Source organism: Colletotrichum chrysophilum (genome assembly GCF_026319265.1).
Source record: "Colletotrichum chrysophilum strain AFK26 chromosome Unknown scaffold_80, whole genome shotgun sequence".
Lineage (NCBI taxonomy): Eukaryota > Fungi > Ascomycota > Sordariomycetes > Glomerellales > Glomerellaceae > Colletotrichum > Colletotrichum chrysophilum.
The window spans coordinates 109,014-126,347 of record NW_026517367.1 but is presented as its reverse complement, the minus strand read 5'-3'; the positions used below and the strand labels follow the sequence as shown (position 1 = coordinate 126,347).

Here is a 17,334-nt window from a genome sequence, read left to right as displayed (position 1 = left end):
CCCCCTTCTCGGCGGTTGTTCCAGGCCACTTCAGATTGGAGGTGAGAGGGAGGGTACGTAGAAACCTGGTCTATGCCGGGGTGAGGTAGGTAGGGTACTGATATCCTCCTTCAAAGAACGATTCTTGTATCCGTAAGACCAAACCCCTCCTCCTCCTCTTTTGAAGCCTGTCGTCTGCTGTCTGTCGTTTATGCAGGAACGGCAGGCCGGCTGACAGCGGATTACTTGCGTCTTGTCGAGACGAAGTCGGCACGCTGCTGCCTGTCTGATGAAGGTCTGATGAAGATGAAGCAAAGGCACGATCGATGCTGCCAGGTACAGGCCACGTAGGTATATAATTACCGTATCTGCGGCCTACATATCCGTACAGCCAATCCATAGCCTAGCTGCTGTAGACACACCACGGGATGCAGCTGAGAGGCACCTCCGTCCCAGCAAGTGGGCTCCTGGTACTGACTGCATTTGCAGATAACGGGCAGAAAAAAGGTGTGAACGAGCAGAAAAACGCCGGCGGACCTCGATGCCAAACGACCTCTGTCGACCTTTACTGGCGCAGAGTCTTAGTCTCTGCACCGTAGAGACACCGGCTGAGGGGCACCACAGGGCCACCACAGGGCCTGGAACGAAGCTGGATGAGGGATCGGCGTACCGGGTACCCTTGCCACTGGCCAGGCCTGCCAGGAAGTCGCTGCATAGCAAGGTACCTCTGCATCTTAACTAAGGTGTCTTGGTTTTAGCGTCTTCTGCCTTGTAGCTAAGGTATTGCAGTATGATTTGCTGCTGCGTAGCGGCGGCCATGCATCCCAGGGTGTTCTGCTGCTGCTTGCTGTTGCTGGCTGCTGCTTCTGCCGCCGCCGCTACGTGCCCCGGTACGGATAGCCTGTCTCGTCCTGTTCTGTCCTCTCGTCTCTTGAATGTGTGTGTGTGTACTTGCAGCCAGCCATGTCATGCACGTCGGAACCCGGGATGCTTCCTTTCCTCGAGCCGACCGTCAGCGACCGACATCCCTTGAAGCTTCGCTTAGCGCTCGGGTGGGGATCGGGAAAACCTCTTTCTTCAGTCGACGATGCGGGTATTGTTGCTGCTTTGTGGCTGTTGTGATGGTTGTCCTCGGCGTGTAATTCCAGGAGGTCAAGCCTCCTTTGCTTTGAAAGGTCGTCCCAGTTGGTTGTATGTGCTCGGTGGTGCGGTGCGCATACGTACGTAAGGTACCGAGCACAACACTTTCCTATTAGCATTGGTGATATGCGCGTGTACCTGGTACTGGGCTGTAAAGCTGAGATGAAGGAGACGGGTGCCAGCAACTGAGTGTGAGGGCCACCCAACAAGATCGGTCAGATTTTTCATGTCGGCAGCTTCGGTACGTACTTTATTTTTATCTGGCACAAGCGGGAATCGTATCGAAAAATCAAGGGTCGTACAGTATTTGCAGTCTGTCGTGTAAGAGCGGATGGAAGGCATGGAAGCATATGTTTCCAAGGCTCCATGATATCCGCACCTCGTACGGGACTCCTGACCGCATAGAAAAGCCATGGATTTAGACGGCCGGGGGCCTGGTGATCACGGTACTCGCGGCGCTCTGCCAAATGCACCAACATCGGATGTACCCCCAGTAATCACGTCGCGTGTCTTGCGAACGGCTCCAAGCGTTCCCGGCCAGAGACTCCAAAAATACACGTGATGTCAAGGTAAAAAAAGGCATCCAGACACCCTGAAAACCGCTGGGAATCCACACTTCCCGGGGCGCAGTGGGTGTCACCAAGCGGTCTTGACTGCACCGCACAGCCTGGAACCTCCCTGGAACGCCCGATCCACCGAAGCATCGTTCTGTCCCCGCCGTCCGAAGGTTGTGTCGTGAGTTGAGATTTCCCCGTCGACGATGAGGAGGAGCTGCACTAGCCTGGTGAGGAACTTGGAAGAGCAAGAGTCGGACTCAGGGTTTGGGGGTTGAGGTTGACGGGTCGACGGGACGGCCAAGATGAAGTGGACGGGGTGGATACTGCTGATGGGCCTGCTGGTGAAAATCTCCCACCAGCGAGATCTGGATGTCCAGTCAATCCCACCGAGACCAGACGGAGATAAATGATGATGAGCCTGGCAATGTCAGAACACGTACGTGCATGTCCGAGGTATGTCCTGATTCTCGGTTTTCCGGTTCGAGCCCTGCATGGTTCCTGTAGATACCAGCAGATATCAGAAGTTCAGGACCGTGGCGGCATGGTTGTACTATAGTAGTGTGTACCAACAACCCACCAACACTTGAAGATCGCCATCGACAGTCAGGTCCAGCAGGGCAGGCGTGTCAAACGCCTTGACGAGCCAGCCAGCGACGCCCATGTACGCATCAGTATTCGTACAAATGTGCCAACTTTCAGCCGGCGGGACGCACGAGGTCGGCGACCTGCGGCCACCACTCTGTGAATAGCACCCGCGTTACTGCATCTGGGAATTCTTCATGCGGTGTGGCCCTGCGTACCAGCGTTCCCGGTTGCTGCAAACCACCATTCGCTGAATAGAAAGCCAAATGATTTGACAGGGCTTGTGTGCGTGTGCTCCAACAGCAATGATTAGTGGTGCGGCCGTCTTGCTGGTGGTGGTGGTGGTCTCCTTGGGGGTGGTGGTGGGTGCCGGCTGTACATGCTGGCTGCTCCGGCCTACCTTGCGCTGAACTCTTCAGGCCATGCCGGAGTCGAGTCCGAAGTCAACCGCATCCCCGTACCCTTCCTCTCCCCCCTTCCCTCCACTTTCCACCCCGTCTGAGGGTATCTCACTGACAGGTCCAACCTTGACGCGACGCATCTCGGACTGTGACATGATCCTCACCTAAGCAACTCAATGTGCGCGACGTGGGTGACTAGTCGCCGCCTCGCCGCTCCGCACGTTCTACAGCTAAACCCTTCCCTGGAAACATTGCGAGCGCCTCAGGCTTAGGCCCTGTGCCATGCCATCCCGCGCCCGGTGGTGATGCCCGTGTAGTTGGTGCTGGCCGGTGCTCATGCTGTTACCTATCGCTAGGTGGTGTTTCCGATGGGGCTCTGGGTGGGAGAGTCTGGCGCCTCAGTCTGTTCCTTCAACCGCCGCCAAGCCGAGCTTCCCAAGTCCATCTTTTCTTTCATCAGCCCGTCGTCGATCGCCAGTCGTCCCCCAACCCCCAGGGCCCCAGTACCCATCGTCCCTTTCTTCTTCGTCGGCAATTTCAACACCCATAGCGTGTCTGTAACGGGACATGCGTGTTCCAGACAGATTCATCGTTCGGATCCAGTTGCTGGTGCCCATGTGGGGGGCCATGGGAAACTTTGATGGTCCTGAGACTTCACTGCATCCGTAGCCCGTCACCTCCAGGTTGCTTGCTCGAATTCTCCGCTTGAACGAGAAACAACGACGGGCGTCGACTGTCCTTGGACCGCAGGACAGAGATAGAACATGCGGGCGTGTGACTGTCGCAGGTCGCGCGGGAACAAGGCCAAGGGCACACGCGACTGATTCCACGCTTTGGGACGGCATGTTCCATCACTCATCCCATACTGGGTGACGATCAATCCATGATACACACCCATTCCTGCTTTTTGTCGGCTGGAAAATTGTGTGAGACCTTTCCCTCGACAATCGCACCGTCCAGTCTCGTGCTGCCTTCCTGGGGCCCAGATTTGCCCCGCGAAACAGGCTGTGCATGCATGCAAGTCTTGATGCCAATCTCGGTCTCGCCTGTTTGTGTCCATGACGAGCCATGATGACTGTCGGCTCGAGCCTAGGGCAGCCAAGGGCCCTGAGCGGCGCATCCAGGAATTCCACTCAACCTGCCGCCGCAGCGGCCGCTGGTGGGATGGACATCTGGATCTGGGGGACGGGTTTCATTATGGACTGACCCGTGGGAAATAAGGTAGGTCGGCTCCGTGAATTAGCAACGCTCTGTTAAGACACACGAGAGAAAAACTGCCCGATCCGGCCTGGCAATCGAGATCTCCCGAACTCTGCGGCGCGTGTCTGGCTCGCTACCACCAATTATTGTCGTCCAAGATGATCAGATAATGGAACAAAAGGTAGAGAGTCTCGACCCTGTGGCCCAGTCGCTACCGAGTCGGCCAATGGCTACAAGACACGGTCCAGCGATTCCAGACAGGGCACCACACCGTACCGCCGTAGGCACCGTAGGTAGTGTACTCCGTCCTTCCAAGGGCACAAGATGAAATGCTGAGAAGTTGATTGATGGAACAAGGACCTCGACCAAGACCAGGAGTCCCAGCATCTGGGGCGCGTTTCGGCGTTATCTCTTCCAGAAGCCAGCAGACAGCATTCCCAGTGGAGCGGCCTGCGGACTTTCAGGGACGCTTGCCGTTAACAATGAGGCATCCATATCCCTGCCCTGCACGAGGTAAGGCCTTGAAACCGGCCAGCACGACATCAGGTCGTAATAAAGTAGGTACAAAGTACCCACGACGGTCCCCTCAGATTCAGTGTTACGGCCCCATTGGGCCCCCATATGGCAGCGGAAAACTCGCTCGTCGGCTCCGAGCATTTCTCCTTGAGGGGGTTTCCGACCACCTAGTGTACTCTGTAGTTGCCGGAGGTGCTGCTAGGAAGAGACTCGGAAGCTAAGTCTGGAGTGCGCAACCAGGTGCACTGACGCCCCCGAGACTCGGGACGAAATTCAAACAACCTTGGGAGGCTGGACGTGCCTTGACTTCGGTACCGGCATCGCGTTCGTATTGTATGTAAAGAAGTACATTCGGGTTACCTGGAAAAGCAACGTGCGGGTCATGGTAATTCCATATTGCTGCCTGGGGCCAATGAGCATTTTTGAGAGTGAACGCATTGTGTCTCTGGGTCGACTGCAAGTAGCGGGAATCCTCCGCTACTCGGCCGACATGGTTTTTTTTTTATTTTATTTTTTGGTTTTCTTAGTTAATGAATGGTGGTGGTGGGAAATGCGGCTGCTGCACAACAAGTGGGTGGCGTCGAACTTGGTGCGACGGAACGACGCGGACTGAACGACAAGTGGGCTGCTCGATTGATTGCAGAGGTTATTGTCAATGTTAGTGGCGTGCGGCAACAGACCCTCGAGGGCGCGGCGCGGCGTCAGTAAGTTCAGTCGACGTCAAAGAACGACGAGCCATCCCCCTTTCCGTGTGTTTCCCGCGAGGAGTTCATGTTGATGCAAGAAGAAGCATATGTCGGCAATGATGAACCTTAATCAACTTGATCAGACTGGCGAACAGATCGCGTGCGCAGGCGGTAAGACACTGGAACGCGGCTTTTGAGGTTGGGGCGATCCTTCGAGCCCAGGACAGGGCAGCAGTTCGTCGGTGGAAATGGGCGGCCTTGCATGACAGTAGGGTTTGCATCCGCGTCGTCGAGGCTTTTTGAGGCGAAGCTTGATGGCATCACGATGGTTGTCAGTTTCGGCTCAGACTTGCCGAGATTTGGGGAGTCCTTGCTTGCGTCGGTGGACGGTGAGTGGACGGCGTCTGCTTTGGTCGTCACGGTCTTGGGATTGACGACTTGGATGGCAAAGTGATACATCGGATGACGGACGACTTGCCAGCTGGACCGCATACCTCAAAGGCTTGTTTGCCTCTGGGGTGGGAGCATTTTAGGGACGGAAAGCAAATCTCTGGTTCAAAAAGCGGTTCTCGAGGGTGATGCTGGATGGTGATGTTTGAGTATGGGTATCGTCGAAAGTGATTGCCATGAAAGCAAACGATCAACCCTCCCTCCCTCCATCGGGGCTTTCCCCAGGCTTCATGGATGGCTCCGTTGATGGTACCTTGGGTGGGTGTGGGAAGCATCTTGATTCTGGATCGGGAGAATGGACAGTTGGGCCTTTGTCTTTCCAACGCCCGTTGTTTCTGCAAGTGTCAGTTCACCATGTCTCGCCATCATTCCATGGCGGGTTCAGGAAGTGAGCCGCGGCCTGACGAACGAGCCGGGTGCCTGACGCGGTCCCTTGCAGGAAGGATGGAGGCGGTCTCTTCCAATAGAGGCTGGAGGTGTCCGAGGTGCACAGGTGTGTGTAAGTAAGTGCGTGGCTCAGGCTGGTAGCATCTTCAGAGTGGTTCGCCTTCTCCACCATTCCTCGTGACAGCATGACATGCGAGAGTATAAGCGGCAAACCCCGGGCCGGGGAGTGTTCTGGTAATGTTCGTTCTTCGTTCCATCGGCGAGAGACATGGTGTCAAGGCAGACGGGAGCCGGTGTCTTGCTCTTGTTCGTGTCTTGATGCGAAAGTGTAAGTACTTGGTTGTCAGTGCCGCCGCCGACTGATGATTGACAAATGACACTGGATGATGATTAGTGTTGCGGCCGCGTCAAATCGTCCAATGGAAGCAACCTTGTCCGGGCGACTGAGCCGGGGCATGTCCTGTCGTGTTGCACATCACTTGCAGTCTGCAGACGGGTCGAGCGAGGGGCGAGCGAGATGATGTCGAGTGTCCCATCCAGGCGAGAGGTGAAGCGAGGGACGAGGGTTGAGACAAGAAGGAGGATGATCTGGCGTAGGAAGCAACGATTGGCTTTCCCTTCCAGGTAAGGCAGGAACGGATAGGTAAAGTGAGATAGAGTTGGGTGGAAGGAAGGCGCGACCCGCGGAGTACGGAGTAGCGCTTGCCTTCCATTCACCTCAGGGCACACTCGCTACCACCTCACCTCGTACTGCCTAGGAAGGCAGCTAGCTACCTAATTACCACTCTGTGTCTGTACGGTACAGCAGGTACATACCCGCCCTGCCCTGCGTTCCTTCCTTCCTGCCTGCCACCATGGAGCCAGGCAGGAACGAGGTTAGCGCTACGGGAGCCCCGAAGGAACTTACCCAGGAAGGCACGAAGGTCGGTTAGGTTGCCTTGGCTAGCGCATATTCGCCGGGAATAACGGCCCCCAAAAACGTTTTGTTTCATTGGCAGGGAAGCCGAGCAAGACATGGCCGAGACGCGCAAGTACCGTTCCATAGAGAATCTGCCGAGGTGATACAACACATTGCTTATTTCTTTCGCGAGGTATCTTCAGTGTTCACTACCTGGGGGCCTAGCGAGGCCTAGTGAGCCTAGATTTAGATTTAGAGGGGTGGCTGGCCAGAGACTGGAACCTGATTGAATTGGCTCTTGCGCCTTGCCGCGCCCTTTCGCTCATCATTAGCGAAGCTTCGCCGAGGCGCCGAATGCTAATTCAGAACCCAAATGGCAACTGAACGCGTTACTTGCGCGCTTCTGCGCTTTGTAGGCGACTGCATTGCGTTTGAATATGTTATTTTTATTTCTTACTCTGGACTTTTCGGTTCGATGTCTTCTCCAAATTCCAACATTTGCTACCTGACAGGCCTGAGTATGAATGCGACACAATACTAGTGAATTGTTTTTGTCTTGTCAGTGGTGCTAATTATTATTACCCCGGTCGGAATAGCTCCCAGAACGAGCGAGTCGCAGGCGGCCGGTTCCTTTCGCGTAGATTGCCGTATCGCAGCCAGCCTCAATCGAGAAGAATTATTTCCAGAGAACCATTGCCATGTCGGATGCTGATGTCTTTGACCTGTGGTTTGACAACTCGGTGCAGCAGGGTGAGCAGGCCTCTTGCCAGCTTTGCGTCTGAATACCTTTTTGCTTGTGGTCTTGTCTGTTAGAAAACTCCTCTAAAGCTGTTTTCGTCTTTTGCCGCAATCCAGGGTCCTTCAAGCCGGACGATCTCCTGTCGCAACCGCAGTCGCAGTCGCATCCGCCGCCGCAGCCTGCCCAGCAACAACAGCAGCAACAGCAACGGCCCCAGTTCCAACCTCCCCCGCCTCCTCCTCCGCGACGAAATCAGCAGCAGCAGCAACAACAGAAGCAGCAACAGTCTACGATCCAGCGTCCGCCGCTGCCGCAGCCGCAGCCTGACCTCCGACGTCAACCTCCTCCTCCTCCCCCTCCCTTCGTCGCCGACATGTCGGTCGCCAACACCACCAACGGCAAACCGCAGCCGCAGCAGCGCCCCTCGAGAAGCCCTGCCCCGCCCCGCGACGAGGAGGCCGTCTCCAAGATCCCGAATCTCCTCCCTCACGAGCGCGTCTTTCCAATCCAGATAGGATCCGAGTTGTTCAAGCTGTCCGGCGCCTCCATTTCGTCTGATGGTGCGTCCACGATCCATGCCTTCCCTGCCAACGCGAATCCGATCCTCGACATCCGTCGGAAGGACCGGCCTCGTGCCGCGACCACCCGCAATACCACCGTATATATTAACTTGCCTGACGTGTGCTGATCTTATCTTCCAGCTCCCTCCTACTTCTCCCAGTACTTCTACTGCCAGGTCAAGAAGGCGAAAGAGACCGGCGAGGACCTCTCGAGCGCCATCCGCACCCTCTACATCGACCGCGACCCAAAGACCTTTGCCGACATCTCCCTCCACCTCCAGGGCTACCATGTCAAGCCGCGAGACGGCACGCACTTTGTGCGCCTCTTTGCGGACGCTCAATTCTACAGCTGTACAGTCTGCCCCTCCAAGAGCGGCCCTGCCGGCGCATTGCTAACATGTATCACCTCCAGTACCGAAGCTGATATCACAACTATACGAGGAGTCAATCTTCATCTCCATCGGCCACCGCGAGTTCCAGATCCCCCGCGATATCTTTACCGACCCGGGCAACTCCCCCAACTTCTTCTCTCTCGGCTTTGCCGTCTTCTTCTCGAACCCAGAAGACCTCTTCCCGGGCCTCGACCGCGAAGGTCTCCTCCGCCCGCCCTCCATCCTACCCCCCTCCGTCGCGAACCGCTCCGCCGACACCTTCGCCGAGATCCTCCACCTCCTCCGCGGCTACCCCGTCACCATCCGCAACGAGACCCACCGCGCCGAGCTCCTCCGCGACTGCAGATACTTCAACTTCAAGGGCCTCGAGCAGAAGCTCATCCCTCACAACATCAGCTACAACCAGTCCCGCCGCCGCGAGGAGATTGTCCTGCGCCTCGAAGACATCCTCAAGAGCGGCATCAGCGTCGCCGCCGACGCCTCCTCCGCCATCTCCTCACCCTCGGGTGACCACTTCGCGGGCTGGGTCAACTATGCCCGCCCCTACGTCGACGACCGCGCCGCCGAGCTCGTCCTCGAGATTGGCGGCGAGAGCACCCGCCTGCACTTTCAGCCAAACTCCATCCGCGCAGAGTTCTTCCGCGACACCCGCGCCCGCGTCGCCCGCATGTTCGAGGTCGTCGCGACCAAGCTCAACCTGCCCCCGACCACCCAGCCCCTGGGCCTGCTCATGGCCTCTGGCGGCGCGGGCAGCCAGCCCCCGACCCCGGGACACACGCCTCTCAGCGAAGACCTCGTCCGCGTAATCATCGACCCGGACACCTCCATCACCCTCGACGGCAAACCGCACACCTTCGACACCCCCGCTCCCGCAGACGACCAGGCCTCGTCGACCTCGAGCACCGGTCAAGGCGGCGGGCACGAGTCTCCCTCGGCGTCCACCGCTGCCGCCGGCTTCCTTCCGAACTCGCGCAAACGCCGGCGCATCGACTCGTCTGGCTACGCCGCCGGCGGCAGCCACGCTGCGCTGGCGGCCGAGGAGTGGGTCGTCAGAACGGGCCAGTGGCGGCTCAAGATCCAGGGCACGCGCAACGGCAAGAGCGGCGTTGAGTGCGTGCTCGTGGCCGTCAAGCTCGACGCTTACAGCTCCGAGAGCGCGCGCAATTCGGCCAGGGGGTTCCTGAACGGGTGATTAATTTGCTGAAGAATTGCGTCTCAAATCTTTATATATATCAGTGTGACAAGTCGAGAGGTTGTCTAAGATCTAGGAAGTGGAGGCGAGAGGGGAAGATGACAAGTCACTCATGCTGAACGACGTTATGATATAATATGTTTTACATATACCACGGAAGGAAGGAAGTCGGGACTGTAAAGGGAAACATCCACGACAAAAGTAAGGCTTTGTTTTATACTTCTCGGGCTTTTCTAGCACTCATATAACTCTGGTAATTCAAACGGCTGTTTGTATAGATAATACATATCAGCTTTGGCTCTACACCTAACATGTGCCGTGAAATGCCCTCATGTTTCTGTCATCCTGAGTTCTTCGGCAGAAATCCAAGGCGAGCGCTAACATCGGCGTGCCCCCCTTTCCTATCCTGGATACTTGCAGACCGACGACTCAGACTCACCATTTCGAGCGGCCCTTACGCAATCGCTGCTTCTGAGATGAAACCTAGCATAGCTTTAGCCTTAGTTCACGAGAAGGTAGGTAGCAGCAGCAAGGCGTCAAGCAAGTATTTCTTTCCATAAGACGTTTGTCCACGAGGTAGACATAAAGACCAGCCAGCCGGTCACGCTTTCATTTCGAACACATATCAAATCCTCGCGAGAACACTAAACCTACTCTTACACCTTTCGTATCTTCAACAGAGCACAAGCAAGCATGCAAAAACGGCCAGTGAGTTTAAACAGTATAAAAAGCAAAGTTGAATTACCGCGTCGAAACGAGAAATATACTATCCACCCCTTCCTTCTCATCAAACGGGGCAACAAGACAAACAGCACTTTTAATCGTACAAAAACAACAGAAAACCCGTATGATACGTATACTAAAAAGGGGTGTAAAGGTAATAACAGACAATAATCCTCAACTCCTCATGATTAGCCCTTCCCTTGCCTTTCCGAAAACGCCGCGACAATGCAAATGTAGAAAGGAGGACCGGCCGTGATGGAGGGTGAAGAAGGAACGCGAAAATAATTATCCAGAAACCAGGTATTCGCACGCAGAAAGAAACGCCCCATGCCGTGGAAAACAAGACAAAAATCCTTTCCCACTGTTTTGGTATCTTTCCCATTGGGTCCGCCCCGTTCCCACCGGAAAAACGCCGTCATGTCATGCGTGTGTGTGTGTGTGTGTGTGTGTGTCTGTCATTTGTGTGATGTGTGTGTGTGATGTTTTCATGTACCGGCAGACCAGCCCAGCGAGTCCCGTGTAATCCTCCAAATCCGGTTCTTCATCTCGGCCGCCCTCTGGAAGGGACTGAGCCGCTGGTCGTCGACCCCGTTGTGGGCTGTATCAGCAGGAGCGACGTCGATCCGCGTCGGCGTCGTCGTGCTAAGCCCCCGTTGCGAGTTGCTGCTGCTACCACCGCGCGGGTCCGTGAAAGGCGCCGAGGGACTCTATGCCTTGGCCTTGGGGACCGCCTGGCCGGCGGGGGCGCTAACGTCTCGCCGCTCCCCGGCGCCCTCGATCATCTTCTTGCGCGGCGTGGCGGTGCCCTGCGCAATGGACTTTGCGCGGCCGCGGCGCTCGCGGATGCGGGCGAGGGCCTCCTCGCGGGTCATGGTGGGCGTCATGGCGGGGTTGTTGACGTCGAAGGACATGTGCGACTCGCCCGAGGGCGTGCGGGCGCGCTCGTAGCGCGGCACGGGGCGGGGCTTGTCGTCGCGGAGGGGCACACTGGTGGTTGTGGTCTTGGTGTAGAAGGCGGCGGCGGTGTGTGGGCGGACGGTGTTGTCGGGCGTCGGGGATGGGCTGCGTGAGGCGCGAGATTCGGGGCGCGCTGGGGTGTCGGGCATGGTGGGGATGGACGGGAGAGGAGCCGTGTGAACCTCACCGTCGGCGCCGCCATGGGGTGCGTTGAGCAGGGAGGCTAGAGACATGCGCTCTTGCGCGAGGACCGCGAAGGCCGGGGGGTCGAGGGATGGTGTGCGAGAGAATCTTAGGGGGGCGTCAACAGGTGTGGGCGGCTCGTTGGGGGAAGCCTCACTGTCTTCGTGCTGCGGCTCCTCCTTCTCTCTGCGAGCCTCTACCTCCTCTGCTTCTTCCTGAGAAACAGTGCGGAAGATGCCCTCGCGAGGGCAGAAGATGGTGCTTCTCCTCTCTTCTCTTGATCTCTTCAAGCTCTCGGGCTTCTTCGGCACGTCGTCCGAGGCGGGGGACGACAGCTGAGAGGATTTCAGAGATGGCTTGCGGTCCGACAGCGACTCTCGTGAATCGCGGAGGATGACCAGGTCGCTAGCGTCAGCGATCTCAGCAGGGGCCATCAGCCTCCTGCGCGGCGACAGAATGCTCGGCCTGTTGGAGGCCAGGCTCTGTCTGGGGGATGCCATGCTATGCCTCTTGCGTGCCTTGGCATAAGAGCAGCACCGGTTCTCGCACTCGGCCTGCATGAAATCAACCATCTCGTACGCGCGGTCCGCACGCTGGCGCTCCCAGGAAAGCTCGAGGCTCAGCTGCTCAATCTCCTCCTCGGTGGCGGCGGACGAGACAATGTCGACCGTCGAGAGCGAGAAGCGCGGCCTCTTCTTGGGTGACGAGAACTCGTCCTGCGCGGCGTCGTTCTTGGGCAGCGGGATGCGGCCTTCCGCAGCGATGCGGGCTACTTCCTCCTCCTTGGCGAGCGTCTTGAAGGCATCACGCTCCTGCTCGAGCAGCTTGATTTTCTCAAGGGCCTCTGTCAGTTGCTCCTCCATGCTGACCATTTGGTAGCGGGCCTGGAAGGCTTCTTCTTCTCTCGCCTTAGAGCGCAGCTTCTCGGCGTCGATGTTGTCGGAAGCCGCCCTCCACCCTTCGCGGGCGGCCTTGAGCTCTTCCTGCAGTTTGATGATTTGCGACTCGTTCTTAAATGTCTTTTTGCGGGCCAGCTTGATCTCCTTTTCCCAGGCGGCTTTGGTGTGTGCGTACGTCTCCTTTGCGCGGCCATATTGCTCCTAATCACAAATGTTAGAACACGGGGGCTGCCAACCTCGGAATCGCCGGGCGGGGTTTCTCACCATGACGGTCTCTAGCCTCTCGCTGACGCGCTGTTCCCTCTCCTTGCCCTTCTCGAGTTGGACGCGCAGCACCTTGCACTCGTCCTTGTAGCGGCGAGCCTCGCCCTCGGCCTCCTCGCGGCCGAGCATGGCGCGCTTAAGGGCGGCGTCGGCGGTCTTGCGCTCGAGAGTCTTGGTCTGATTGGCGAGAGAGTTGAACTGGGAAATCTTTTCGTGGACGGAGCTTTCGCGGCCTTCGCTGCCGCGCGGCGAGGGAAAGAGGTTGCGGGCATCGCGCTTCTGGTTGGCGCGGTCTGGTGTGATTGGGTTGAGCGGGAGGCTCGGTGATGGCGACGCCGGGGCGTCGGGGATGTCGGCCATCTTGTGTGTTGTAATTTGTGTATGCGTGTATGTGTCGACGGAGCGATGTTGGAAAAGGTGCGTGCTGGGTGTCTACCAACGTAAATCCCCTATGATGCGGGATGATGGCGGTTTGAGTGATTTTGGAAAATTGCTAGATAAGCCTTTTCTTTTTTTTTAGTCTGGTCCTGGGGCGGTTTCAGGGCGCGAGGGGCAGAGTAACACAGTCGTCGCAAAAGTGCGATGATGACGGTGATGGCGTCGAGCGAGGCAAGGTAAGCTGGGAGAGGTGCTTAATGAAGGTGGTATCATCTAACGCAGGCCAGGCAAAAGCAGAAAAGTAGCACTCAAGGGATCTTATCGACCCAGGATGGCCGTTGCGGGTGTTTACAGCGGCGCTGCAGGCGGGTTGACTGGGAGACGCGGCGGATTGGAGTGTGAGTGGGTGGCCCCAAGCAGGTTCGACGCCGTAGCGAAATGGGCGAGATGGGCTTCATTCCCGGAAAGGGATTGGGCGTGAGGGACAATGACCTAAGCAAGCCCCACCGTTGGGCCCTTTTTCAGTGTCACTGAGTGCAGCCCCGGGTAAAAAATTGCAGTGTCGCGTTGGTGAGATGCTTAATGTGGTAAGCTCAATAGACGCAGACCCCACACAGCGATTGCCCCGCTAAGAAGCATGCAGCTAGAGAAATTGAGCTTCGAATCCGCAGAAGTGGGAGCACACGAGATGATGCAAGCCGATGCCGATTGGGCATTGCGGTAAATGAAGTCCATTTCTTTTTGGGAAATCCCCATCGAGGCCCTGTCTTCCGGTGCAATGTCTCAAAGACTCAAGGTCTGTTGCATTTGCATTATGTTGTACAAGTCGGGTTCCTTATGCAATTGTTTGTGTTGGTCGTGAAATATTGGCGAGGTGAGACCAGGCCCAGAGCTTCTGGAAGCTTACCTAACTCACGGCATCCGGAGGCCGTCAACAGCAACAATAGGGGACTTGGGCACTATATTCGTAACTCCCATCTCCAAGGAGTCCCCCAAAAGCACCAAAGGCCCGTCTCTTCGGATGGCTTAGATCCGCCACGGCCTATCACACGCCGTCTAAAAGTCACTTTTTGGGGCCCATGTCCGCCGTCCCCACGCCCACGGTGCAGCCATCCTCGCTCGCTCTCGGCATCAACGTCGATATTTGAACAGCTTGCCCCAATCAACCAGTAACAGCAGCCCGGTTTGCAAACCAGCGTAGAGTCCGTCCCTCCGTCCGCGTACCCAATTCGTGCTCGAATTGCTCGAAATATGCAGTGTCCGTAGCTTCCGTCAGGCCACATCTCTATGTAGTTCAGGGGTTGGTCGATGGGTGACGTGACCTATCTTTAGCGCAGGACAGCTCCAAAATATATTTCCGTAAAAGTCGCGAGACCCCCCATTGGAAGAGCTCTCCGAATCCCATCTTTGCTTCTTCAACACAACCACGTGTCCCGACGTGCACATCAGTCACATACACACACTGCACACGCACACAATGGCCGACGACAAGGTACGGCAGCGCAAGCCGCAAGCGGCCGCTGAGGAAGACGACGACAACCTCTTCGCGGGCACCCCGGCCGAGAACTCGAGGGGCGCCGTCGCGGCCCCGTCGAAGAAGAAGAAGAAATCCAAGAAGGCCAACGACGACGGCGCGGAGGAGTACAGCCCGTGGCTCGACATCCTGCGCGTCATCAGCTTCCTGGCCCTCGCCTCCTGCGCCCTGAGCTACCTCATCAGCAACGGCGAGAGCTTCTTCTGGGGCTTCAAGAACAAGCCGTGGTACCTCAAGGTGGACTACTGGAAGTCCAAGCTTGTGAGATTGTCCTCTGCCTTCTCCCTGTTGCCATTTCTACAATAAGCGGCAAACCACTAACGCAACTCCCCTCCCAGAACGGCCCCATCGAGCTCACACCCGAGCAACTCCTCGCCTACAACGGCTCCGACCCCGGGCTGCCAATCTACCTCGCCATCAACCACACCATCTTCGACGTCTCCGCGAACCCGCGCATCTACGGGCCCGGCGGCTCCTACAACGTCTTCGCCGGCCACGACGCCTCGCGCGGCTTCGTGACGGGCTGCTTCCTCGAGGACCGCACCCCGGACATGCGCGGCGTCGAGGACATGTTCCTGCCCCTCGACGACCCCGAGGTCGACCGCCACTGGAGCTACGACGAGATGCAGAAGAAGATGGCCGAGGAGCGCGCCGAGGCACACCGCATGGTCGAGCAGACGCTCAAGCACTGGGTCGACTTCTTCAGCAAGAGCGACAAGTACATCAAGGTCGGCCGCGTCAAGAGGGAGGAGGGCTGGTTGGAGAAGGCGAAGCCGCCGAAGCTGTGCGAGCAGGCGGCCAAGGGACGGGTCAAGAGGAAGATTCCCGGGCAGGAGGAGCAGAAGTAACGGGCTGCAAAAGCGGTGTCATTCGGCCTTTTTTTCCCATTGAATATATTTCTATTTCTGTGCATGGTAGTGTGCATTGAGCACCGTTGGACTTGTGCGGAGCTGGCAGGAAATATGTTGCTTGCATGAGGATGCTGTTGCTACTCGTCTTGTCAACTTGAGACCAGAGTATTTGCAGAAGTCGCTGAGAATGACCGATGCCGAGAACGAGACTGGCCAGTGCCACTGAGCTCAAGGACTGCGATAATCAGCGCAGGACAAGGACAGGGAATATCGCCCGCCACAGCGACAGTCACATCATGCGTGCCAAAAATGGACAGACCGTATAGTTCGGGAACACAATTCTTTTTTTTACCTGGCTCGCATCAGCCTAGTAGGTGGGGGTTTCCATGAACGCATCCCTTGAGAATATTTTATGTCTCAATCAAAGACTTTTGCACGGAACTCCAAACGAAAGGTTGACCAGAATCAAGAAACTCGATTTAGATGTGCTAGCAGCAAACATGCAGAGTCACGCCGATCTCTCGGCGCGGAACTATATACACAGGAAATAGTCCCCGTCTAGTTTTGAATTTTCTCTCTCATCCTCCCCTCAGCGTTCAACCAGTTCATTCACCAGCTGCTGTCCCTGTTGAAGAGCAGCTTGGTTTCGTGCAAAAAGTAAAAACTGCGTTTTGCCAGGACAAGATTGATAAAAACAACATGACATAAAAAAGTGAATGGTATTAAGATCATCATCGCAATGGTACACCGTAACCAGACCAACTCCTGGCCCATTCCGTTACACCGACCCCTTCCATAAATATTCCTCGTCTTGTGTCGCTTGTGATAACAAGCTGTGTTGCATGGGAATAATAATCCGCCGATTTTTCACCCCAGCTGAACACCTTACATGAGCATGAAGGTGGCGCCGAGGGCGAGGAGGAGGGTGCCGGGCGCGCTGAGGGAGACGGCGCCGGCGGTGGGAGGGGAGGAGGGGGTGGCGGAAGCACCAGCGCCGCTGCCGGCGCCAGAGCCGGAACCGGAGCCCGTGCCGGAGCCAGTGCCGGTGGTGGGGGAAGCGCTGCCGCCGCCGTTGCCAGAGCCGGAGCCGGAGCCGCCGCCGGAGGACTGGCCGGGGATCAGGGCCTGGGCGACGTTCTTTGCGGCCTTGGCGTAGTTTGCCAGGGAGCGGGTGGCGTTCGCATTGGTGCTGGGCGGGTTGTTAGCATTTTGATCGTATTTTTATTTTTGTAGTGTCTCCGTGCGCGGTGGTTCATGCATCTCGGCCACCCCTCTGTCTCGTCTGAGATGTGAAACGCGAGGTTCACGTCACACTTGACCGACAGACCAGGAGTATCCACGTGCGGGAAAAAGGGTTCTCCGGACAACAACGCGAACCGCGGGAAAGAAAATTCGAAAAGCAAAAAGGTAAACTTACTTCTCGTTAATGACCATCACCATGCCGTTCTGGCAATGCTTGGCCTGGGAGCAGTACAGCCACATGGGAGTGGCGCTCTTAACCTCAACAGTGAAGACGGGAATCTGGCCCTTGGCGGTGGAGGCGGCGACGGGCTGGTATCCGGAGTAGACGCCCTTGGCGGAAGTGTTGACGTTCTGGATGGGGATGCACGGGTTGTCGAAGGTGGACTGGACGACAGAGTGGTTGCCACCGCGGAACTGGAACTGGACCATGGAGCCGACGGGGGCGTTGATCTTGTCGGGGAAGAACTTGAGGGTGTTGTTGGTCGAGGCGACGGAGACGACCTGGACGTCGACGGCTGGGTTTTCGTGTTAGTCTGTTGGCCTTTTTCCTGTTCCAGCATCTGCCGAAAACCTACCCTGAGCAACAGCGGCCAGGGCCGAGACAACAATAGCGGACATATGCAT

The 17,334-nt window shown here is 57.0% G+C and overlaps 4 protein-coding genes across 4 annotated transcripts; 2 read left to right on the top strand and 2 right to left on the bottom strand.

Moving 5' to 3' along the window:
- Positions 1-7,494: 7,494 nt before the first annotated feature.
- On the top strand, positions 7,495-9,679 carry COL26b_008839 (uncharacterized protein; the record flags this gene model as incomplete). Its single annotated transcript, XM_053181586.1, has 4 exons — positions 7,495-7,546; positions 7,652-8,095; positions 8,237-8,446; positions 8,508-9,679. The coding sequence occupies 4 exons, from the start codon at positions 7,495-7,497 to the stop codon at positions 9,677-9,679; spliced, it is 1,878 nt and encodes a 625-aa protein (XP_053034472.1).
- Positions 9,680-11,109: 1,430 nt separating this feature from the next.
- Positions 11,110-13,065, bottom strand: COL26b_008838 (uncharacterized protein; the record flags this gene model as incomplete). The annotated part of the gene is made up of 2 exons (XM_053181585.1): positions 11,110-12,642; positions 12,706-13,065. The coding sequence occupies 2 exons, from the start codon at positions 13,063-13,065 to the stop codon at positions 11,110-11,112; spliced, it is 1,893 nt and encodes a 630-aa protein (XP_053034471.1).
- Positions 13,066-14,560: 1,495 nt separating this feature from the next.
- On the top strand, positions 14,561-15,465 carry COL26b_008837 (uncharacterized protein; the record flags this gene model as incomplete). The annotated part of the gene is made up of 2 exons (XM_053181584.1): positions 14,561-14,878; positions 14,956-15,465. 2 exons carry the CDS (start codon positions 14,561-14,563, stop codon positions 15,463-15,465), a joined length of 828 nt encoding a protein of 275 aa, XP_053034470.1.
- Positions 15,466-16,353: 888 nt separating this feature from the next.
- Positions 16,354-17,334, bottom strand: COL26b_008836 (uncharacterized protein; the record flags this gene model as incomplete). Its single annotated transcript, XM_053181583.1, has 3 exons — positions 16,354-16,657; positions 16,886-17,225; positions 17,286-17,334. 3 exons carry the CDS (start codon positions 17,332-17,334, stop codon positions 16,354-16,356), a joined length of 693 nt encoding a protein of 230 aa, XP_053034469.1.